The 24,597-nt window shown below is 42.2% G+C and overlaps 1 protein-coding gene across 3 annotated transcripts in view; it reads left to right on the forward strand.

Annotated features, from left to right (window-relative positions):
• STXBP5L (syntaxin binding protein 5L) overlaps positions 1-24,597 on the forward strand; it is a 433,225-nt gene that overhangs the window by 396,289 nt on the left and 12,339 nt on the right. For 2 of the 3 annotated variants that reach the window (XM_077807339.1, XM_077807340.1), the window contains one exon: positions 6,532-6,702. The exons of the other annotated variant lie outside the window; for it this stretch is intronic. In XM_077807339.1, coding sequence (XP_077663465.1) covers positions 6,532-6,702 — 171 coding nt within the window. The remainder of the gene's footprint in view (positions 1-6,531; positions 6,703-24,597) is intronic. 3 annotated transcript variants of the gene reach the window in all.

The following is a 24,597-nucleotide window of genomic DNA, read 5'->3' on the forward strand; positions in this document are numbered from 1 at the left end:
AATGGCATTTTGGGATGTATAAGTAGGGGCATAGCGAGCAGATCGAGGGATGTGATCATCCCCCTCTATTCGACATTGGTGAGGCCTCATCTGGAGTACTGTGTCCAGTTTTGGGCCCCACACTACAAGAAGGATGTGGATAGATTGGAGAGAGTCTAGCGAAGGGCAACAAAAATGATTAGGGGTCTGGAACACATGACTTATGAGGAGAGGCTGAGGGAACTGGGATTGTTTAGTCTGCGGAAGAGAAGAATGAGGGGGGATTTGATAGCTGCTTTCAACTACCTGAGAGGTGGTTCCAGAGAGGATGGTTCTAGACTATTCTCAGTGGTGGAAGAGGACAGGACAAGGAGTAACGGTCTCAAGTTGCAGTGGGGGAGGTTTAGGTTGGATATTAGGAAAAACTTTTTCACTAGGAGGGTGGTGAAACACTGGAATGCGTTGCCTAGGGAGGTGGTGGAATCTCCTTCCTTAGAAGGTTTAAGGTCAGGCTTGACAAAGCCCTGGCTGGGATGATTTAATTGGGGATGGGTCCTGCTTTTGAGTGGGGGGTTGGACTAGATGACCTCCTGAGGTCCCTTCCAACCCTGATATTCTATGATTCTATGATCCCAGTCAGGCCAATGTTCTCAGGTTTTATATCTGCTGTTAGCTCAGTGATACCTGTGCATTCAAAAATAAGATAAGGATCATGAAAACTGTGCCTTGTACAGTGCCGTTTTCTTATGCAGTACAGATATTAAAGTGCAGATAATTACATTGTTTTCTAAAATACAGGTAGACTGAAAAATTCTTTCCAGTTTTGTTCATTGTGATCAACTTGGTTTCATGTGAAACAGGCAAGGCTCACAGCATTACCAGATCACATAGAATCATAGAATATCAGAGTTGGAAGGGGCCTCAGGAGATCATCTAGTCCAACCCCCTACTCAAAGCAGGACCAATCTCCAATTTTTTTTTTTGCCCCAGATCCCTAACTGGCCCCCTCAAGGATTGAACTCACAACCCTGGGTTTAGCAGGCCAATGCTCAAACCACTGAGCTATCCCTCCCCCCTAATGTTATGCATACTGCTTTATCTAACATCGCATTTATGATAGTTTTAACTTCAGGTAATATAAGAAGCCTTTGATTGTGTGGTATGGTGCTATCATTTTCCTGCTAATCACAGTATGGGCTTTGGTCATAAATGCCTGACCTGGATGAAAATGAAGTACTCAGTCCCAACAGCTGGAATTTGTATCTGTAAATTAGATTAAGGGTTTTAGTTTAAACAGAGGTATCAGATGGGGCTTCCTCTTATTCCACTTATCCCTACTCTAGGAGTGGAACCCTTACTGCAGAGAATTCCATCTATAATAAGGAAATTAATTGTATTAAAATGGTTGATCTCTAATATTTTGCTGCACTTCGCACTGATGATGATCCAAGAAGTTTTTGGAAAGGGTAAGGGACAATTTCCTGGTGCAAGTGCTGGAGGAACCAACTAGGGGCAGAGCTCTTCTTGACCTGCTGCTCACAAACCGGGAAGAATTAGTAGGGAAAACTAAAGTGGATGGGAACCTGAGAGGCAGTGACCATGAGATGGTTGAGTTCAGGATCCTGACACAGGGAAGAAAGGAGAGCAGCAGAATACGGACCCTGGACTTCAGAAAAGCAGACTTTGACTCCCTCAGGGAACTGATGGGCAGGATCCCCTGGGAGAATAACATGAGGGGGAAAGGAGTCCAGGAGAGCTGGCTGTATTTTAAAGAATCTTTATTGAGGTTACAGGGACAAACCATCCCGATGTGTAAATGGATCTAGACTGTTCTCAGTGGTAGCTGATGACAGAACAAGGAGTAATGGTCTCAGGTTGCACTGGGGAAGGTTTAGGTTGGATATTAGGAAATCTTTTTCACTAGGAGGGTAGTGAAACACTGGAATGCATTACCTAGGGAGGTGGTGGAATCTCCTTCCTTAGATATTTTTAAGGTCAGGCTTGACAAAGCCCTGGCTGGGATGATTTAGTTGGGGATTGGTCCTACTTTGAGCAGGGGGTTGGACTAGATGACCTCCTGAGGTCCCTTCCAACCCTGATATTCTATGATTCTATGATTCAATATTTATAAGCAACCTTGGTACATCAATACGATACCTTGAAGGAATGCCAATATTTTGCTAGTTTCTCTGTTTCTTCCAAAATAAATTATAGTAAAAAAGTACCTTTCCCCATAGATGTGTTCCTCTGGAATCTACAACTGTAAGGTATGATGCATAGATGGATCTTGCCCTTTCCACTTGGGGTGGTCAGTTACTGCTGATGCACTTTCCACAGGAGCCTCAGAAAACCTTTCCAGGTTCCATGAGGAAGGGTTAGAGGATGTGCATCATCCTCGCGCATGTGGGGAATCCATCAAAAAGTTAACAGTGGTAGAGGCTGCATTAACTTCCACACTCTGCACTATAGAAGTTCCAACCCGTTACCTACACCATCCCCGAAGGGAGGTTTCTAGTGGCAGCTGTGTGTTACAATGCAGCTGTGTTAGGAGCTCAGGACAGATTGCAATCTTCTAAGATCTGTGGATTCTGGGGGCTGAATGCCATGATTTTTTTTGTGGCAGAGAACTTCATACCCCCTTGTTTCCCCACCTCCAACTTCAGCAGAATCATTTGAAGAAAACTTGGGGCTTACCACATTGTAGTCAACTTTCAACTAAACAGGTCAAATTATATTCCATACAGTAGAACGTCTTATTAACTAATTAGATAATTATAGGTGGAGCTGGTAGCACTGCCTGCTATTAAGGTTGTCCAACACTTCTCATGATAAGACCTTGCTTTCAATTGCTTTTAACTTTGCTAAACTTTAACTGTTTGGGCTGAAATTTTCCATTCTGGATGAGTGCCTCAGGCTGGATTTCAGGGGAAATTTCAGCCAAAACAGTCCAGCTGTTTCCAAGAATGAAGCTAGAGAAAAAAATATTGTCTTGCCCATGTTCAAAAATTATTGAGACCTTTTATTTGGGAAACTCTAAAGCCCCCATGCTTTGGAGTAGAATTTTCGCAGGGATGTGGCCTTTGTGTCTTTTCCCAGCCCTGTGAAAATCTGCCCAAATTTGGCCAAGTTATAATTCTTTGAAAAATTGCAGTTTGCACATACTCAGACTTGCAAGAGTTTAACAGCTAAATTCATAAAAGATTCTTTCCTCACTGAGCGTGCTCCATCCTGTCACAGCTCCTGTGTGTGACTGGACTGCTCATGCACCATCCTCACAAAACAGCTGAGCATGCTCCAGCCCAGGGCTGCAGGGGTTAAGCTGGACTTTCCTTGCAATGGCTGCTCTGGGATGGGATGGGGCTGGGCACTGGAACTGAGAGAAAGGAAACTGTCTCTCCTGTGTTCTCAATGACCCTCTGGCTGACTCCCGGACAGTGAGAAGGAGGAGGAAGCCGTCTGATTTGAACGCAAGACCAAGGGGAAGGAAAGGAATAGACTGGGACAAGGAGCCTCATAAGAAGACTTGGACTGGAAGTTGGGGGAGAGTAATTGTGACTGGGAGTTGGAGGGGGGAAACTGGGATTGGTTGGGCAATGAGACTGAGACCTGTGGGAGACTGGGCTTGGCTGGGCAAGAAGACTGGGGTAGAGAACCGGGGGAGGGGAGGCTGGGATTAGTTGGACAGGAAGGCTGAGACTGGGAGCTGTAGAGAGGAAAAGACTGGGAGTAGGAGCCAATGAGGAAATGGGGGGACACTGAGATTGGCCAACGAGGTAGGGGAGAGCCTGGGGCTGGCTGAACAAGGAAAGTGGGACTAGGAAGCAGTGCGGGGTGGAGTACGGGGACGAATGGGAGGAGAGACAAATCTGACAGGTGGTGTGTGACGCAGAACTAGGGCTGACTGGGCCAAGATACTGAGATGAGGAGTCCAGGGATGGAGGTGAGTGAGTGAGATTGGATCAGGAGCAGCAGGAGGGAGATTGGGACTGGGAACTAGTGCTTCGGGAGAGGGGAGATACAGACTGGGCCAGCAGCTGGGAGCTAGGAGCTGAGCCTGGCTGAGCAAGGAGACTGGGACTGGGATGAGAAGCCTGAGGAGTGGAGAGTGGGACTGGGATAAGGAGCCAGATGTGGGGAAGAAGCAGGACTCGGACAGGGATAGGCTGGAGGGGACAGGGTAGAAGTGGTCAAGTTTGGGGGAAATGGACGGAAGAGAAAATGCTTTTTTGGTGAATTTACTATTTGCTGACAAAATTTCACCCAGCTCCACTCACTTCTGCAGCTGAAGTCGGGGGAGTTATGCTTCAATATATAAAGTTCTGTATAATTCTACTCTGAAAAAGCAAAGTCCACCCAAAATTATTGAATACTTTTGACCATAACCTCTCTGTGCTTCCCCATCTGTAAAATGGGGATAGTACTACCCCCTTGTCTCACAGGGGTATTGTGACAATAAATTAATTAATATTTGTGCTGCACACCGATTCTATAATGTTGAGCACACAGAAAAGCCTGTGAGGATATTAATAATTCTGTCTTCAGATCAGGGTTTGAATAGTATGCAGTAAATAAGGCCTGGGGCCACACATTGAACAATGAGGCGAAAATAACATATTGGATGGCTTGCTTACTAAGTGAACATGGTACATCTTGTGCACTGAGTGAGGCAGGAGTCCTCTGGGAAAAATTGTATGCAGCAATTAACATATGTTAATTAAAGACTGTATGTTAGGGGGCTGAATTGAGGTGGCACAGACCATCTTAATTCTGTCACTTCCTAACTTTTGAGTGCTTGACTTTGCAACCTTTATAGTGTTCTTTTAAATTTGTATGTTTCTATAATATTGAAATAACCTTATCTTGGTATTTTAAAATTTATCATTTTCTTAGATATAGTGAAACTTTGGTACTGAGAGAAGTAATGGATGTGAGGTTTTTGTACAAAATGTAGAGATAAGAATGGCCATACTGGGTCAGATCAAGGGTCCATATAGCCCAGTATCCTGTCTTCTGACAGTAGCCAATGCCAGGTGCTTCAGAGGGAATGAACAGAACAGGTAATCATCAACTGATCTGTCCTCTGCAGCCCATTCCCAGCATCTGGCAAACACAGGCTAGGGATACTTGAGAGCATGGTTTTGCATGATCTGATTATATATAAATAATCTAAGCTCTAAATAAAGGCAGATGGTCCAACTCTGTTGTTACATATATGGGAGACAAGGTGGGTGAGGTAATATCTTTTATTGAACCAACTTCTCTTGGTGAAAGAAACAAGCTTCTCAGTTTATACAGAGCTCTTCTTAAGGTCTGGGAAAGCTACTTATATGGGTATGATACATATTGGTATTGTTGTGAATTACAAATATCATGCATGTTTGCATAGTTCTAAATTTTTGTTGCTTATTGTTTACATAAATTACAGTGCAAATTGTAAACAGTGTATCTGATAGTAAATCTGAATGATCTGCAGACCAAGAATCATTCACACACACAAAAAATCAAGACTGGTTTTAAATAACATGTCCATGTTAAAATGTTGCAATTTGCTTATTCACAAATAGGGAACAAAGGTGGGATTTCACAAGTCAGTTATTCGTTGTGAATTATGTATTCAGCTCTTGTGCTCCACTGTAAAATTCAGCTACCGGAATTGCCAGTTCTGTTTTTATTTTTAAATGGTCCGTGTTCTTTTGCACTTAAGCACCTCCATCACAATACTTTCAAGATTGTGTATTTGAATACAGATCCTTACATCGCAGGAGAAAAATTGCATTCAGCAGTTGATCTCCTATACTTATTACATAGACTGTCATGTGTAAGTTAGGGAAAGAGTATGTTACCTTAAGATGATATACACTGTAGTCCACCAGTAAAATAAATACATGTAGTATAAATAGAATGGAGATACTATGGCCTGTTTCTTAATGTCCCCAAAGAATGACAGTTAGGCATATGCTGCGCTGCATCTGCATATCTGGCAGTTAGATGTCTATCTGCAATAATTTGCTGTTATAGTAAACTCCACCCATAATTAGTTACACTTATTTTTATGGGAAGAAAAAAGAAAGGATGATTTTCAAAATCATGCTGTATATGTTTATAAGATGCAATACAAAAGCTGACCTTAAGCATTACCGCCCATAACTTAAGTGTCCATATATGTAGGTCAAGAGAAGACCTAGGGACTCAGGGTCTCCAATATGTATAACTAGCATGTACAGTAACATCCGATCTAGAAACAGTGGGTCAGATTTTCCTCTTGCCTATCAGTGAAGTCAGTGGAGTTACACCATTGTAAACATGATGTGAGGGAAGACTCAGCCCAGAAGGTTTCAGTTGTACACACCTCTTTATATTTATAAAATATTTACACTGCTCAGGAAATGGTGAGTTGTTCCCACAAATCTATACTGTACTTGCAGAACAAATGTACAGTTCTTTGGGAAGTTTCATCTTAAATTATTCTCAAGTATCACCATTTACACCTCCCTTGCATTCTGAATATTGGAAGCTGCCTCTTTACCTTGGACCTTGTCGTTCTTTTTGCAGATCATGTAAACGGGCACTGTACAAGCCCAACCTCCCAGACTTGCAGCTCTGGAAAACGGCTCCCTAACGCAGATGTTACAAAATCAAATCGCCGAGGGCCTGGGAGGCCCCCATTTAGGAAAGCACAGTCTGCGGCTTGCATGGAGATTTCCCTTCCAGTCACAACAGAAGGTGAGTGCCAATGAGCATTTTCATTAGGTATGTGTTAGTTTCACTTTTCCACAAGATGTGAAAGCAAACTAGTTGCACGCTATTTAGCATGATCCCTGTCTTAGTCACTTCTCTAAACTGCTGTCTTCATTTAATTGTTTAGAATTAGAATGATCCCTGTGTTTTAGTGTTGTTACTAACCAGCCAGCCTGCTGCTGACTTTTGTGCTACCTAGAGATGCAGTATACCAAACTTCCTGAAACTCTCACAGTCCTCCCATTCTCTTTATGAGCCTGGAAGCTTTGCTCCAGAAAAGTGATTGTTCATCAGAATTTATGTACAGTAATTCTGACAGCCAGTGACATCAAAAGCTTAAAATATTCTGATCCCTGTTTATTCATGAGTCATAGTCTGAAAAATGAGAAATATATTTATAAGACTAAGAGTTTAACCTTTGCTCACATGATGTATTATTCTTTGGTATTAAATATTATTAAGGGCTGTAAATTCTGCAATACCCTCTCTATGGGATTTACCCATTGCTGGAGAATTGTGGTCCAGAATCAAAACTTTCTTTAAAACAATTTGTTTTGAGCACTTACGTTTGTGAATTCAACCTCCAAATTTTGAACTAAGTATAAACCATGCAGTGTTGTCTACCTGAGTGTGCAGACACATTCAAACCACAGTTCTGAGGAGTGTAAACTGTTCCATTCATGTCAATGGGTTAAGTGCGAAACTTAAAATATGCCCATTTAAATGTCAGCATTGCTAACTATTTCAGTGCCCATCATTTTAACAGAAGCATCCAGCTAATGTGCTTTTCCCATAACCTCAAAACACCTCCTGTGCCTTGTGAGATGCTGTCGCTCCCAATTATCCCTCACCTACCAAGCCTGCAACTTCCCCCACACCCTCCACAGCTTCTACAGCGCAACAATGTGTAGTCCGTACAAAATGGTTTGGCAGTCAGCAACTGAAAAAAATGTACTATCAAAATAAACAGTACAGGGGCTCTTCTACTTTAGTCTTATTAATTTTCTTATTTAACTTATTAAAAATGCTATTTTTAACTTAAATGAGGCTGCCACAGAATTTCCAATCTGCCAAAGTAACGACACTTCCCAGGGCTACCCTCTGGGCCATAGCACTCCCTGGAGTTTCTGCAGTGCGGCAGTCCCACCCACGACATGCGCCTTTTGCCCCCAGCATCACCTCCAGTATGCCCTCCACACCGTGGCTTGCAAGGAGATCACTGGAAGATGGCCTTTTGCCTGTGTTCAGCAATACCTGCACCAGGGTAATTCTCCCAGAGTCAGAATGAGAGCTTTTAGAGCCCCTTTACACAGCCTCAGCGCTTTTACCCATTGTAAGGGGGACAGTGCGAGAGTGATGATCTCACCCATAGAGCCTGTTGATGCACCTTTTAAATACAAACTGTAGAAAATACCTTTGTTCCCAGATGTCAAAAAGATCCCTCTACATACAGGAAATGGAAAGAGCATCAGAGCCCCCTTTGTTAGTATTTCTGATAGCTAGATCTTCAGAGTTTATTCATTAGGATGTGATAAAATAGAGGAATCACTGTTGATCCTTTTCTCCCCAGGGATGGGGAGGGATAACTCAGTGGTTTGAGCATTGGCCTGCTAAACCCAGGGTTGTGAGCGCAATCCTTAAGGGGGCCATTTAGAGATCTGGGGCAAAAAAATTTGGGGATTGGTGCTGCTTTGAGCAGAGGGTTGGACTAGATGACCTCCTGAGGTCCCTTCCAATCCTGATATTCTATGATACTCCATGACCATTTAAGATCACATCACAGCAAGAGAGAAGAGCTCACTCTAGGATCTACTGAACCTGACAGTATGGAAATGAACTCATGAAGCATGTATTATCCCAAAATGGTGACCTAGTAGGGATTTGAGTGCAAATCCCAAACTCATGGACTGGCGGGAGGCAGGTTGATGGACGCAGCACACTGTGCAGAGAAAGCAAGCTGCATTCTTCGCAAGGAACTCCATCCAGCTGATTTAAGGGGCAACACTGATCACTTCCAAAGGAACTACATTTAGAGAAAAATTTCATATGATGTGGAATCGCTGAAGGAGGAACCCAGAAATCCTTATCTCTAAAACAAAACAAAACAAAAAAAACAAAAAAACAACCAAACCAAATGAAATCACACTACAGTCTCTCCACAGTACATAGAAAAAGTGTGATCATCTAGTCCCCTGTCAAAGAAAATAACTCTGTTCAAAGAATATGCCCTTTATAAGCTCAAATGTAAATACAGACTAATAGATAGTTTGGGAGTGAGTACAGTACCAAGATAGACTTAGAGAGCTCTAATGAAGTCATTGTAAACTGCTTATGAATAACAGCAGACTTCATTCATGAATTAACCTGGGTGTTCTGTTCAAGTTACTTATTGCTTATAATTATTAATATTATAATATAATATTACAATAATTAATATGGAGCTCATAGGTAGCACTTTTCATCTGTAGATCTCAAAGCACTTTACAGAGATGGTAAAAGTTTTAAAACTTTCAACACGTAATGATTTAGCTTTCTCTTGTCACTGAAAGAGTACTCTAGCTTTCCTGGATGTCAACAAAAGAATACTTAAAGGTATCAGTGATGTCAGTGAAATGGTACTGTGGCTCTCGCTAATGTCACTGAATTGACTTTAACAGCCTATTCTCTGTCACAGTTAACAGCAGAATAGTTGATCAGGGTATATTATATTAATATGTAATACGATATGTTTATACACACATGCATACAAGTTGTTTAGAGTATATATACACTAAAAAAGAACAGCCTTCTTGTACTTTATAGTCTCATATTAATAATGGGATGGAATCTTTTTATAAGAATCCTTATTTTGAAATAAATCTAGGATGTTATTTCCATTCAACTAGGTTAAACATTTAATAGATTGCTACTGTGTTAGCTCTTTTGAGTTTTGGTTTAGTAATTGATCTGCATCAAATGACTGGTATGTAAGAATTCTTCCACAGACATTGTTTTGGCATATATTTATTCATCTCAGTAGTGTTCTGTATTAAATACTGCCAAAAGTGATGTGAGGCCTGCGAGGGTTGTAGCTTTAAAAAAAAAAAAAAAAAGGACTTTGCAAAGAAAATGCTGAGAATACATTTTGTGCCCAGACGAGCTCATTACATTTCAGACATTGATCAAAATAGAGGCTCCCTTTGGCCAAGCCGTTAAGAAGCTTTGCTAAGCTTTCCACAACTGGATGTCAATCTTTCACCCACTATTTAGGAATTTATGCTGCAATAAACAGCACATGTAATTTGGAGGAATTGACTGCCTGTGCTCTGAAGTGGTGAGCACACATGAATAAAATATAGATTTTATTCACTTGATACTTCACAAAAAGAGAAATAGGCTAGATTCACAAAGGAACCTTGGCGCTCCGACACTGAGCATTATCATACCAAACTTTTAGGTGCCTAGAAAATCACTGGGATTTACAAAGCCTGAGTTAGGCACTTAGGTTCCCCATACAATGAGTAGGGAGAGATGGGCACATTAGAATGGGATTCACAAAAGCCAGTATGGTAGGCAACTCCTTCCCTAAGATAGCCAGTAGGATGTGCTAAGCTGAGGGGTCTGTGCTAAGCCCTGCCCCTCCTGGAGAACTAACTCCAGGCTGCTGCCTGTAGGGACCCTATCCCGTAGGTAAAGTCTGAGCATACCTACCAGATCAGGCCCTGTAGATGGGTTACCCTGGGGAGCACCTATCTTTCCTCAGTGTGTGAATCCCACTGGTGCTTACGCAGCCAACCTCCAGGTATGGGGGCTACAGTCCACATGCTCAGAGGCAGAAATTTAGGGAACTTCTACTTCAAAAATGTAGGTGCCAAGCGAGTTTAGGTACCTACATGGCTCGGCGGAAACTGAGTGGGGATTTTGTGAATCCCAGTGGGACCTGATTCTGGAATTTAGGTGCCTAAAGTGGCAGTTAGGCACCTACATCCTTTTGTGAAACTAGCCCGTGATATTTCCAAATCAGAATGGAGACATTTGGTAGTATTTTATTTATTATTAGCTTTAGTAGAACATCAATGGGTCCTTACAGATCACTATCTAAATAACTTAAAGCAATTTTCAGAAGTAATAAATATACTGCCATGGTAAAATTGGGTGGTTTTTACTTTTGTGTAATTTGGTGCCTTTAAGGAAAGCCCTATTGCATTAATAGTATCTGATGTTTTAATTTCTCCTTCTAGTTCCTGCTGTTTCTCCCATACGATCATTGATTTGATGAAAAAGATAATTAAGTTCTGTGACTAACCACATGAAATATGTTAAAACAATAATTCAACGAGTACTTCCCACACTGCATTACAATAATAACCATGACCTTTCAACACAATGAAAAAATAGTCTGTATGTTTCCAGCAGTTTCTTTGATGTTTTTCATGTGAACTTATGTAGGAGGGTATTTTTCCCCCCAGCTATCACCTTGAAAATATCTTGCTAACACTTGCCACTTTATTTAACAGGAACTGACATGGGGTAAGGGATTCCTTATCTAGAAAAACATTTTTGATGAACCTCTCTGTTAAGTAGACTGGCATGTGAGAGAGGGAAGAGAATTGTTCTTTCTTATTCCTCTTTAGCTGTTTCAAACTCTTCAGCTTCATAAAGAATTGCAGGGTTTTACAGATTCTTTAAAAAAACACAACTCAAAATTAAAATATCTTGTAGTGGCAGAGCAGTGGTGACTATGACTTGATCTTTATGGTTATTCCATTAAAATCTCTTTCCCTTGCCTTCTTGTCTTACTAAAAAGAGCTGGTTTGAAAGCTTTAAAATAAAACTCCCTTCAAACATAAGCAGAGTTTTTTTAAAGCCTTTTTTGGCTCAGAATAGAGTCAAAAGAGGATGCCTTTTCAAATATTGCTTATGGTTAGTATTTCAGCTTCAGAGCCTGTTTTTCCAAAAGAATAATGTATAGCTCTGATAGTTTTGACATGATGATAGTCCTTGTCAGTATCTGTTACTGGACATCTGTATTTCTGATACACCCTTCATGACATTAAAATTTCTCAGTTAAAATTTGACAAGTTTTTCCAATGTGCCTTTTGGCTTATCAGTTTTCAGAAATGTGATATTTTCATAGCTGCAATAATAAACTTGCTAGTTGAACCTTTGATACCTGGTTCTAACAAGACAAGTATGAGAAGAATCTTGCAGGCTGTTAATAGCCTATTATTAATTCTGAATAATCATGCTCTCACACACTTTTGATAAACCTGTTTCCTGCTTGTGTTAATTAAACTATTACTTATTTGCACTATATCAGAAACTATTGGTATTACAAAGCCAAATTCCATTGCTGCACTTAATTTTCTAATTCAATCTTTTTAACCGTTACTGAGACTCTTTGAATTTAAAAATCATGTGTCTTAAATAAAACCAAACTTCCTTTCTCATATTATACATGACACCTAGGATTATTGAAAAGTGCAGAATTTTTAAAACCTAATGCACATTCCACAACTTATATTGTTGATGTCATTTCACCGTTTATGGGTGTAGACACTTTTTTCATTTCTGGGATTGAACGTTGTCTGGGATGAAAACACTAAAAGAGAACATTTGTTGTTTTTTAAACATTGTTTTTGAAGTTACAAAAACATCAGAAAATGTTGCTATTGATCTAATTTTAGTAAAAGCTTATTTTGATAAAATCTAAATTTGGGTCCAAATTTGACCTAGCAGTGTGCCTTTAAGTACCAACAGTTATAAAAAATCCAAGGGCACAGATTCTCCCTTCCCCTCATGAAAAGCAGCAAGATGGGACACTTTGTAAATAAATTTTTTCATATTGTCTCGTTGCATAAAGCAAAATGTGGTTTGCCGCCAACTTGGTAGATCTTCTGGCAGGCCAGAGCCACCTGCCCAGAATGTCTCTAGCCCTGCTCCACCTCTGAGTTCCAGCCATCTCCATGCTTTGATTGCAGCAACTCCTGGGAACTCTGTAGTGCTCACACAAAAAAGTCAGTACAGGTTGGGGTTGTATTCACTTTTTCACATATCTTCTGTGGAGATGACGTGCATTCCCACCTGGCCTACCTTGAGTCCTTCCCCTGCACAGATCCCAGAGGGTACAGAGAATCCTTCACAGAGTCTGAGAGACAGTACTGCAGAGCTATCCCAGTCCCAAGTCCATTTGGAGCAGGGGAGATCTGAACCTGAATATTGGTCTCTGTGTGGATGAACTGGCTCAAGTGTGTGTGCTGTTTCTGTATCAGAGAGACAACATGCACTTTCAGTCTCAAAATGTTTTTTACTTTAGATTAAGGAGAAAACTGACATTAAAGAACAAAAGTACGGTTGCCATGGGAGAGCACTCTGTGTGTAAAAAGAAAAGGAGGACTTGTGGCACCTTAGAGACTAACCAATTTATTTGAGCATAAGCTTTCGTGAGCTACAGCTCACTTCATCGGATGCATGCAGTGGAAAATACACTGTGTGTGTCTCTGTGTCTCCTCTGTAATAGGCTAAAAGCAACTCTAAGAAATGCCTTTGGAGATTTGTCAGTAACTACTGTCTTTGAACCTTCGTGATTTTCTGATCACAGAGCCACTTCTTGTTCTCTGAAAGGTTCTGTCTAGAGAGGCCTGTTAGCTAATGGGGTGGAGCTGCCACCTAGAACCTGCATTTGCTGCTCCTGGTGTTTTCCATTGTCTGACTGCCGGGCTGTTAACTCTATCAGCATAGAAGTACTGTCAGTAGCATTTTGGATATCTTCAGAAAATGACCTGCCTCCTTGGTTTTGGGTAGCTGTCTTCTGTACCTCCTAACCTTCATGTGGTTATGAAAAGACCATGGGGGCAGATGGTATCCTGTAACTTTGGCAGGTGCTAGCCACTTTGCATTTGAAATCTTACATTTTCTCCCACTTGCAGTGGAATAACTGGCATTTTTGTTGTAGTATTTCTTCTGTTCTAGTTTTCTGTTGTGTGGTGGGTTTTTTTTAACTACTTCAGGGTTACTTGTCTTTGTCCTTCTACCTGTAACTCTCTGAACAGATGATTGTAATAAGGTGAGGTGTGTTTACTTCCCTAACAGTGCTAAATAGAGATTGCTTTAATCTGCCTCTGCTTCTGTGCTGTTTGTGATAATCCTTTTAATTCTACATTTTAAGGGCTTGACATGGTACACTTGAATTGACACATCAGTGAGAGTTATGAGAGTTACACAATTCATAAATGGTTCATTTTGGAAACCACAGGCAGGTACAATGAATTTACATTTCTAGAGGCCCAATAAAATGTTTTTAAGCATAAAACTAATTTTGGCCATCAATCTAGAATTACTCAAGTTTTTGTAAATTTGAGCTGCTTTGTGTTTCTTGTCTGAGCTTATCAGATTTTCTTTTGGAATTAGCTAGTATTTGAATCAGATATGCTCCAAACTCCTTCTGCATCTCCTCCTTTCATTATTTATAGGCACTCATGATAGCATGACCACTAAAAGAAGCTCCGTACATACCCTGTATTTTACATTTAACAAATATTTTGAAATTCCATGATAATTTTCTGCAGTTGCTTTGGGTCACAGTGTCTGTTATATGACTCCAAAAGTTTAGGCCCTGTCTCCATCTTGACCAATTTCTGCCCATAAACATATTTGTGAAACCACTCACAACTGCAAGAAATGCTGGTGTTTCTTTTTCAATCTGAGGTTAATTCTGTTGTGTTTTAGTTAGCACTTTGGAAGCATGTGACACTGGGCAATCTTCTTGAAACTGGAGTCTCCAATTTGTGGGAGTCTGCATCAACTGAGATATTAGACTCCCTGTTAATGTACAAATATTTCACTACCAGTCCTTCTGCCAGATTTTGAATGGCATGTGATCCAGTAGGCAGCCTCTGAGAACACCGACCAGATTGGGACCCATGGGTGAGAAAGGCAGTCCTCTGCCTGTCTTCCACCAGTCTGTAGACTGCTCTGGGGATTAGGTGAGAGGTGGGCATCTCTCAACACCTAGAGAGAGGCAGCAGTGCATGTGCTCAGAGGCAAAAACGTAGGTGTTGAGTGAGTTTGGGCGTCTACTGAGCTAGGCAGCAGCTGAGCGGGAGTTTTGTTGATGACATTGGTACCTAAAACTGGAATTTAGGTACCTAAGTCTGGGGTTTAGGCACCTAAGTACCTCTGTAGGTCTCAATCCCAATCTCTGACTCCTGCTAGCTCATTCCTGTCAGAAGTGACTTAGCCCTGGGTGTCAGATAAATACGTCTGAAGAGCGAAATTTTGTACCTTTTGGAACAAAGCACTTATCACCAAAAAAGTCAAAAACTGTCCCACGCAGGCTATTCCAGCACCTCCAACCAGGCCTTCATCTCCCTGTGCTTGATTTCAATCTACCCACCTTGAGCACCGTGCTATATACCCCATATGTTGTTCAAAAATGGGAATACAGTATAAACATTTCCAACAACGTGCAGTTTGCCCCGACAGTATTGCATCCTTCCTTGGTTATGGATATGATGAGACCGTGTTTTTACTTTAAATGGGAAAACAAACAAATTCTTCCCATTCCCTCCTGCCTCCTCTATGAAAGTACATGAATGGGTACCCCTTGGGTGCCTTGGGATTATTCACAGGCAAAGGGGAAGCCCCTGATTCAAATATTGACAGCATACTACTAAATTGGCTTTAAGTAAACAACAGCAGAGGAGGGTTGGGGGACAGCGGTTTTGTTGTTCTGGGAATAGTTTCTCAGTGTGGTGGTTCTAGTTAGATTTTTAAATTATCTTGTTAGCTGTGTAGAAAGCTCATGTACATATAACATTTTCCTTACTTTTAAAGTGAACAAAAATAAAAGGAAATTTATTATCCTACAGTTATTTGATGTCTGCTTAATTTTAATACAAATTACTGTCTATTTCATTCCCAAAATCAGATGATTGCATGAAACACTCTAGACCCAGCTGAATACTGAGATTGTTGTTTTGCACTGTGCATTGAGGGTTTTATTTTGCATTTGTTTCACTACTAGCAATTAATTATACAAGGCAGAAATTGTTTCCCAATATCTTAAGTAATTTGTGAAGCATACAGTTAGAGGATCCCCAGTGTCTCTATAGCTCCGGTTAGCCTGGCTTGTGGAACAATATGTAGAGCCCTGCAAATCTGCAGCTATCTGCTGTATATCTGCAGCTATCCGCATCCATGGATGCGGATATCCGCAGACCATGTGTGCAGATCGCTGATAGACTGTGGATACAAATTTTGTATCTGCACAGTGCTCTAGCAATATGTAGTACGCACACAGCTCACACAGGGGAGAATCTATTTAGACGTGCTTGTATTTTTTATGATAATGTTATGCAAGTATAGCCATTCCAAATGTTTTTCAAATGCAAAACATTTCAAAGTTACTGTACCTAAAATAGTTACTGTGAACAAATATGCAGGTAGGGAACCCATCAGAGCCAAAATTGAATTTTAAAATGCTCTAGGCTGCATGCTTCAAGAAACAAAATGAGATATTTTGATTCCCCTATAAATGAACAGGTAAATTTGTTTTCTGAAGCACTCTTTATACTCTCCGTGCCCTGAAGCAGTTTTACATGGAAAACTTACCACAAATCATTCCTGAAATATAAATTGCATCGTGCATAAATAGACAGTGCTTCAGAACAAGGGGATATTTTAGGACTCTGATAAGCAGTTTAAGCCTCTTATATAAACTCTAAAGAGTTTGATATCTTTGAATTAAAGATGGGCCCAGATCTCAGCAGCCCACACACTGGGCGTGTTTGAAATCCAAATTCAGCTCAAAGTCATAGTAATTTGAATGTGAAAACACTTCAATTGTGTAAGTAGAGGCAAGTGATTCACACAGTAGAACGTGGGAATCTTTGCAGATTAAATACGTGAGGATTTCTGATGGAGAACATAGCTCATGCAGTGAAAATGTTTAGCTCTGTCTGTCTTCATATCAAGTGGGATTTTTGCTTTCCCAGTTCCTGGTTATTTTTAAAATAGACTGACCTAAAACCCAGGCCTGAACCTACCCACACACAGGTGATATCACGCTAAGGATCCAAATGTTCTGCCTTCAGTCTGTATCTTCTGAGAGGGCCTGATTCTCCATCAGTTCACACCAGTTTTATCTCCATAAACTCTAATGATTTCACTAGAGTTACACAAGCATTCAATTTGTGTAACCTGGTGGTGAATAAGGTGCAGAATCTCTGTAGTAACTACTGAACAGCTAGTCTGTGAGGGCCTGGTGACCACCTCACAAGATTTGGCCCTACATTAGTAGACAAAATTGCTCTGATTTAGGAGATACTGCACCAGTAATTGTTCACATACTTACCAATACAATTGAAAGTCTGAAGTAAGGACACTGTCCGAGTCTATTCATAGAAGGGCACTCACTATAAATTCCCAGTTAATTTTCCAGTGGTACTTATTTGTGCTTAAAACAACTCTTGCTGCTTTCTAGTGAATTGCTTTAACATGCAATGTAGCTTTAGCGTGGCACCAGTAAAATGTGTTTAGAGATGTTTCTTTATCCAGATCTGTGTGCAGCATTCTTAAGTGTTTTAATACCCTGTGGTGTCAGTTCCTATCCTTTTGCCCCTCTGTGTTGCTGAAGCATTGCCATGAATGATTTGATTCAGTCTCTGTCTGTGTGATGATACCATATGTGAAGTAATGTTTAAAGATTAATTTTAGGACTGTTTGTTTATATTGACCATCAGAGACTTATGTTACTACAAACGAACTAGTAATACTCAGGAAAAACATTTGAATATTTGCATTGGCTGCCATGAAATCAGATGTTTGGTGCTTGGAATTTACAGAAGTGCCTACATGAGGAGCCTAAAAACATACTCAGTTGTGTAACTTTGCTTCCAAAATGCCCTGATTTTTATACCGAACATTGGCTTTATTCTTTGACAGACTTTATAAGCAGATCAATAGTATACACTTGATTCACTAATTTAAAACTGCACACTACAAACATCTATAAATGAACGCAAAGTGTGTTGATTGTAAGGCTCTCTGATGGTGAATGTATACGTTACAGTGCAAAGGTTCATCTTAGTCACTGGTATTTTTCTCTCATTCTTCATCTCAAGTAATACTTTTGCTTTCACAATTCCTGACTATAAAAATGAAGGATTTTATGCTTTAGTGTTTATTCCATTATTTTGACATAATCACGACACCTCCATGGAAGAGATGATTTATAGAGGTATATTCCTCTTTCAAAGCCCTTGCAGAAGTTAATGAGAACAGAAAGGAGATTATTTCCCTTTAGGTGCGTAAGTCAGCAGCATACACATTTTCATTAGCATTCTTGTGTTTTTTAAGACTGCATGGGGAAGTGAGGAAACTGTGGTGTTATTTTCACTAAGCCAAAGAGAATAGAAACCATTATTCATTTTAACACTGCTCCATAAAGGTTGCAAGTTTGGGTTTTATTTCTATAAATTAAAGCATGGGAAATGTTTCATTGGAATTGCCTTTTGAATATCCTGAAAAATATAAATCAAACTTTCTTTTAAAGTCACCAGCTCACTGCAGCGGGACTCTGTGTCAGGCAAGAAACCTGCTCTAGGACTGTAACTGCTCAGGGCTGCTTTCATATAAATGTCATGATGATGGTTGGCTCAATTGTTCTTGTCCTTTTGCAATGCATGCATTTTTGTGGCAGTAGGTTACATTTCCAGACGGGCAATGCTTCAGCAATTACATGGAGTCAGTACATTCTCACACGACGAGCGTCACTATGCCGCTTACGCATGGATGGACAAAGGTAAGGCTTGACAACACCGCCTTCATTTTTACCCTAACATGTTAGTTGAAGTATCCTGTATTTTGCTGTCGCAGTGAGGCGGGCAACAGGTAGAGGTTCCACGTTCAGGTGAAGTCAGATACAAGACGCTGATTTTATTTGTCAGAAATGTTTCTCCACAAACTAACTATTGCTAAAAATTAGAAGAGTAGAACTAATGTTATAAAACAGCAATTGATTCATGTAGGTCAAGCCATGTCTGAATAACCCAATCCATATACAGGGCAGAACGCTGAGGAGAAAGGACTGATATTTTTAGGTGGGGAGAGGTAGCCTGATTGGCTTTCTACTTCCTTCACTGAAACTCAGAATTTATGACTAGTCATTTAGATGGCACATTCAGTGTACACAGTACAGTGCTGCTATGCAGTAGGTAAGCTTCAAATGAGAGAGCCCCTGCTAACAGTTGCTTGCAATCTAATGGATAAACAGGTACCATACAGCATACCATACCAAACTGTGGTTCATTAAGCACATGCTAAGTGGTCTGTGGAGATTTGGCTTTTCGTAGGTGATGGTTGCTTCTCCCAGGCTTCCAGCTGCTTCTACAGATATCAAGGAAGAGCCTGGAGATGTATAAAATCAGCTGGAAGCAAGGAGGAAGAGCAAGCATTGCTCCATCTACTAGGAGGAGAAGAGGAAACAGGAACCACCACCAGGGTCTGGAGCTGCCAGGCATCAGCAAGAGGAGACTGCTCAGGGGAGAAGACAATGAGGCATCAGGGGTTTATGTCCGTTGGAGAACTGGCTGGAGGGGACCTGATTGTCAGGCCGTGAGTGCAGGACACAAGGAAATTTAGTGGCAGAAAAGCATGTTTGGGGGAGAGAGGACCACACAACAGGGTACTGTGTGCAGGAAGAGAACAGGATGAGGGGACGGAGTAGCAGAGTAATATTGGCCTGAAAAGAGGAACAGAACAGATTGGAGGAAAAGTGAAATTAAGAGTAAAATAGAGACAGAAAAACAAAATTAAACTCATTAAAAAGAACTGTGAATACATCCATTTCTTAAGGGTACTGTCCCAGGTAATCAGTTCTTTTAGTTGCTCTTCTGTGTTCACAGATGGGAGGGGCAGTGCTCCTCATGATCTGTGGGAGGAGAGGAGTCCACGGAACAATCTCTATGAAGAAGTGGTCCATACAATGAAGATATTTGAGAACCTGGTGTACAGAGCAATATAATACAGAATACACACAGCATGGCCTGTCATCTTTGTTGCTGAGCTGTATTTTACATTAATAGCAACTACATCCATAGAAAGAATTGGGAAGGTGGAAGATAACATTAACTGTATGGAGGATTGTAGAACAGGCTGGCACTGTTTGACTGAAACATTCCCACCTGGTGGCAGATACTGAGGCTGCTGGGAAACGTCAAGTGAGTTCTTCTAACTAGGTGGTGCAGGTAGCTTGTTAACCGTCCTCTGTGTATGGGAGATAGGAGTGCTCTCTACATAGAGAAGTGAAGGTGTGGGCAGAGCAGTCTGGAAGGAGGAGCCCTAGGGGCAGCCACGCCTGTGGAGATGGTTGGAGCTGAAGGTTTTGTTGTTTTTTGTCAAACCCAAGGGGGGTGGTGAGTGTGACTCTACTCAGCGTGTGGACTTTGTTTTAGAGCCAGCTGCTCACGCAGGGGAGATTTTTTTGATGTATTCTGCACAAGGGGCATGGGGGCGGGGAGAGAAGCAAACTTGAACTGAAGAACATGAGGGCAGAAGTGGCAACAGGCCCAGGCTGCCCTCGAACAACAGCTGCTGCAGGCCTTGTGGCAATTTGTGAAGGAGTCCAACAAGAACGGTAGCAACAACTCTGGGAGCTGATGTTCCACAGAATGATTAACCCATGGCCACTGTCTGGCTGCCGGTGAGCGTCAGCCCTTCTCTGTCTATCATGAAACCGGATGGTGACCCTGAGACCTGCTGGTCACCTTTGAGCTGATGGCTCCTGCTCAGCGTGAGTCTTGGGACATCTTTTTAGCTCCTTTTTCACAGTAGAGGTACAAGGGGTAAATATATATATATATATATATATATATATATATATGCCTACATGTGAGAAAGGCCACGCTGCCCCAGTTTCAGCTCAGTTCCATAGTACAGTTTATAGAGTACTCTTGGGGAGAAAATTGAAAGACTCAGGGACTCAGTGGTGGACAATGAATACAGAAGGTTGGCCAGAGGGGGCTGATGGGGGGACTTATGTGTTTTGCTTATTAGGAAAAGGCGCATGTAAGAAAATTGTGTTATATTGCACTGTAATTTTGGGAAGACATATGGACTTTCTGAACCCACAGACAAAAAAAGGACAATCACCAAGAATTTAGGAGGAAGCCTCCAGCCCCAAGAATCATGTAAGGAACAGCGATATATACAAAAACATTGTTCGTCATGGATGTACTGACGATAGAGAGATGAGGTCTGGTAGAGGCCAGGGGTCTGGCTCTCCCAGTGGGTAATATATGGACCCATAGAAATGGAAGGGCAAATTGTTAGAGCCCTGCAAATCTGCAGATACCCGCTTTATAGGTGTAGACCATGTTTGAGGGATGCGGATACAAATTTTGTATCCATGCAGGGCTCTAGGAATGGTGGCCTGCCAGGTTGACTCATGGTACACCCAGACTTAGATGTAAGAGGGCTTGATATGACTCGAGTGCCTGAAAGAATTAGATTCCATACAGGTCCCCTATGACTACAAGGACTCCAGGGCCTACCCAGAGGCTATAATTCTCCTATGACAGGGGGCAACTTGCTTGTTTTATCCTGCCCCATTGAGAAATGCGGGGAACCTGGGTAAACTTTCAGTCTATCCTGGTTTCCAGGGTGTACACAGGGGTTCATGACCATGCAGAATGAGATGTTGCAGGGGGCATGTCCTCTCTTCACCGCAGGGGCTTTGAGAGTTAGATTGTCCGGGAGAGAGAAAACCAGGGTGCATGCATAAGCATTGGCTCTAAGGGGCTGTAAGAGGTTGGCAGTGTTTACACAGAAATCATAGAAATGTAGGACTGGAAGGGACCTTGACAGGTCATCTAGTCCAGTCCCCTGCACTCAGGGCAGGACTAAATATTATCTAGACCATCCCTGACAGGTGTTTGTCCAACCTGCTCTTAAAAACCTACAGTGACGGAGATTCCTCAGCCTTTCTAGGTGACATGTCCCAGTGCTCACCCAACCTGACAGGAAGTTTTTTCTAATGTTCAACCTAAATCTTGATTGCTACAGTTTAAGCTCATTGCTTCTTGACCTGGCATTGGTGGTTAAGGAGATCACTTTATCAGCCTCCTCTTTATAACAACCTTTTAGATTGTTATCATGTTCCCGCATCAGTCTTCTCTTCTCCAGACTAAACAAACCCAATTTTTTCAGTCTTCCCTCATAGGTCCTATTTTTCTAGACCTTTAATCATTTTTGTTGCTCTTCTCTGGACTTTTTCCAATTTGTTCACATGTTTCCTGAAGTAAGGTGCCCAGAACTGGACACAAGACTCCCTTTTAGGCCTTATCAGTGCTGAGTAAATTGGAAGAATTACTGCTCATGTCTTGCTTACAACACTCCTGTTAATGCATGAAATACATCTCCCTGTTAGCAGTCATTGATCCTGCTGGGAAAGGCTTAGCCTGAGCCAGGTGCTTTTATACCTCACTTAGATAAAAGGGGATGGCTCGCTGAAGAGAGAGTGAGCGGTTCTACAGTGTGAGAGACCCCTGAGGGAGCAGCAGGTCTGAAGAGAAACCTAAACTGAACGTTATCAGTTAATAAAGCTAAATTCCAGGAAGGGGTGGGGTTTAGACTTTGTTTTAGAGCAGGCTGGGAAGGTCACAGACGTGCCTCTGATCATTCCTAAGTTACGTGTTTCTGTTCAGAAATCTTTCATGACTCCAAAGTTTGAGAGATGTGTCATGCTGAGCTTTTGAAATTCAATCTGAATATTGTATTTAAGGGAAAACAGCACGACATGTTCCCAAAGGTGTCCCAAAAATTATACCTGTTAATGTCAGTTCTGCTAAAAGGCATTAGTTAATTGTACTGCACAAGAGCAAGGAACATTTATTCTTATTTAAAGGAAGGAAAAAGTCCTGTGACACATGCAAATGGCACATCACATATTTTAAACACTCTGCATGTCGCCTACACAGACTGAGCAGACATATTGGTCCCTTCAGCACCTTTCACAGCTTGAACACCACTCCGTTTGCTTTTTCCATGCTCTTGTCATTAATACCAACTACTAAAGGGAAAAATACATACAGCCTGCGCACCATGTCGGGAAAATGGGGTTTGGGGTCACGGGCTGCCCTGTGTTGCGGGGTCTGGGACACCTGCAAAGCCCCTTCACTAGCCCTCTTTGGTCAGCAACTGGTGCAGTGCTGATGAACCGCCTCCAACGCTCCACGGCTAGAGTGCTGCAAGGTCTGTGAGGGGATGGGGCACATTCATTCATAAGGTATTAGGTCCATATAGCCTCACAGCTCAGCCCCCCAGCCCCCGCTTTTATGCAGGTCGCTGCAGTAGTGTTGAGCCAGGGCCAGGCAGCCGCACTAACACCCGCACGGAGAGTTGAACGTGAGCTCCCTGGCTGGGGAGCATGTGGAACTTGGAAACTGAACCGGGCATGAATTTCTCTTCAGCGTGAGAGAGACTAAAATCCTGCAGTGCTGTGGAGCTCACGTTTGGCAAGGCAACCGCCTCACTCAGCGTAGAGGCTCTGCAAACTGCAGCTCCAACTTAAATATAAACTGATCCTCTCAGCGCCAAATGTTGATCCGAATAGCAATACTTTGATGTGCATCTGCCCAGTAATTCCCAGGTGGGTGCTGGCAACTGGCTAATTTCTGCCACTTGTGCAGAGTCACAGGGAAGGGAGTTTAATGTCACAACAGATGTTCCCGGTGGGACTAGAATCCATAAACTATCGCTTTCTCAGGAGAGCAGGAACTGTAAATGTGGTGTGAAGCTTAACTCAGGTTTTAGTTCTGGGAGACTGAATGATGGGGAAGGTTCTTATCCAGGTTCAAGTCTTCTCCAACACCAGGAAGCATTCTACTCCCTAATCGTTTCTGCTGGCTCCTGAACTTTCTCCTTTGAGGAGACATCACCCTCTTCTGGGGATGAAGAAGGATTTAACCTTCTTCTCAACAAGGGCTTGGGAGGAGGCCATTGGACTGTAGATGCCACAGTGATGGCCCCCATTCTATGCAGAGATAGACCTGATGAAGGCATCCATAGTTGCCCAGTTATCTCAGCAACTAGACTCAAGTGAGTATCTGAACGTACTCTGAGGCGCTTAGTGAAGTCTCAGGCCCACTAGCTCCAAATGTTGGTCTTCCAAAGTCTCTCAGCTTCTAGCCTTCTGTGTTGCAGAAAAGCACCTGTAACTTTCAGTGTTGCGTTGTAGCCTGGCTCCAGCTCTGCCTGACTCGGTGTAGATGGAGTGCAGAGCTTGCCCAAGCCTATCTTGCAAAGACTAGCCTGGGTTCCTGATTTCTTCTTGCCCAGGAAGCACAGGGAAGGCATCAGAGATGAAAGGAATCAGCAGCAGTGATGCTCAAAGCAGACTATGCTGTCGGGGAGACTAAGCTGCCTACGTTGTGTGCCAGGAAATGAAAAAGGGCCAAAAATGAACCCACCCCTTCCTCCTGCTGCAGCCACCCCCTGCTCCCGTGTGTCCTAATGCCACTCCCGGATCCTTCATTGTCCAGTCCCTTCTCAGCCCCAGCTCCCTCCCTTCTGCTCCCACCCTGTGAACCCATAGCAAGTCTGTGTTGAGCAGCTTATTCTGCCTGGTTTGATGATAGACAAGGCTGAGTGAGCATAACCCGAATCAGAGCCTTCAACACCCAACCAAGCTCGATGCCATTCCTCTCCTGGAAGGGTTGGGAAGAGGCCCCTCCCCCTGGGAGACTCCCAGTGAGTTTGGTGAGGGGAGAGTGTATGTGTCTGTTTCTAACTGCTGGTCACAGTTCCCCGCGAAACCACACACAAAAAATGTTTATGGTCCAACCCCATGGTGTGGAGTCGGTTGAGGGGCAGAGCAACTTTCTCACTCCCTTGTATGGGATG

The sequence above is a fragment of the Eretmochelys imbricata genome, chromosome 1, assembly GCF_965152235.1.
Source record: "Eretmochelys imbricata isolate rEreImb1 chromosome 1, rEreImb1.hap1, whole genome shotgun sequence".
Lineage (NCBI taxonomy): Eukaryota > Metazoa > Chordata > Testudines > Cheloniidae > Eretmochelys > Eretmochelys imbricata.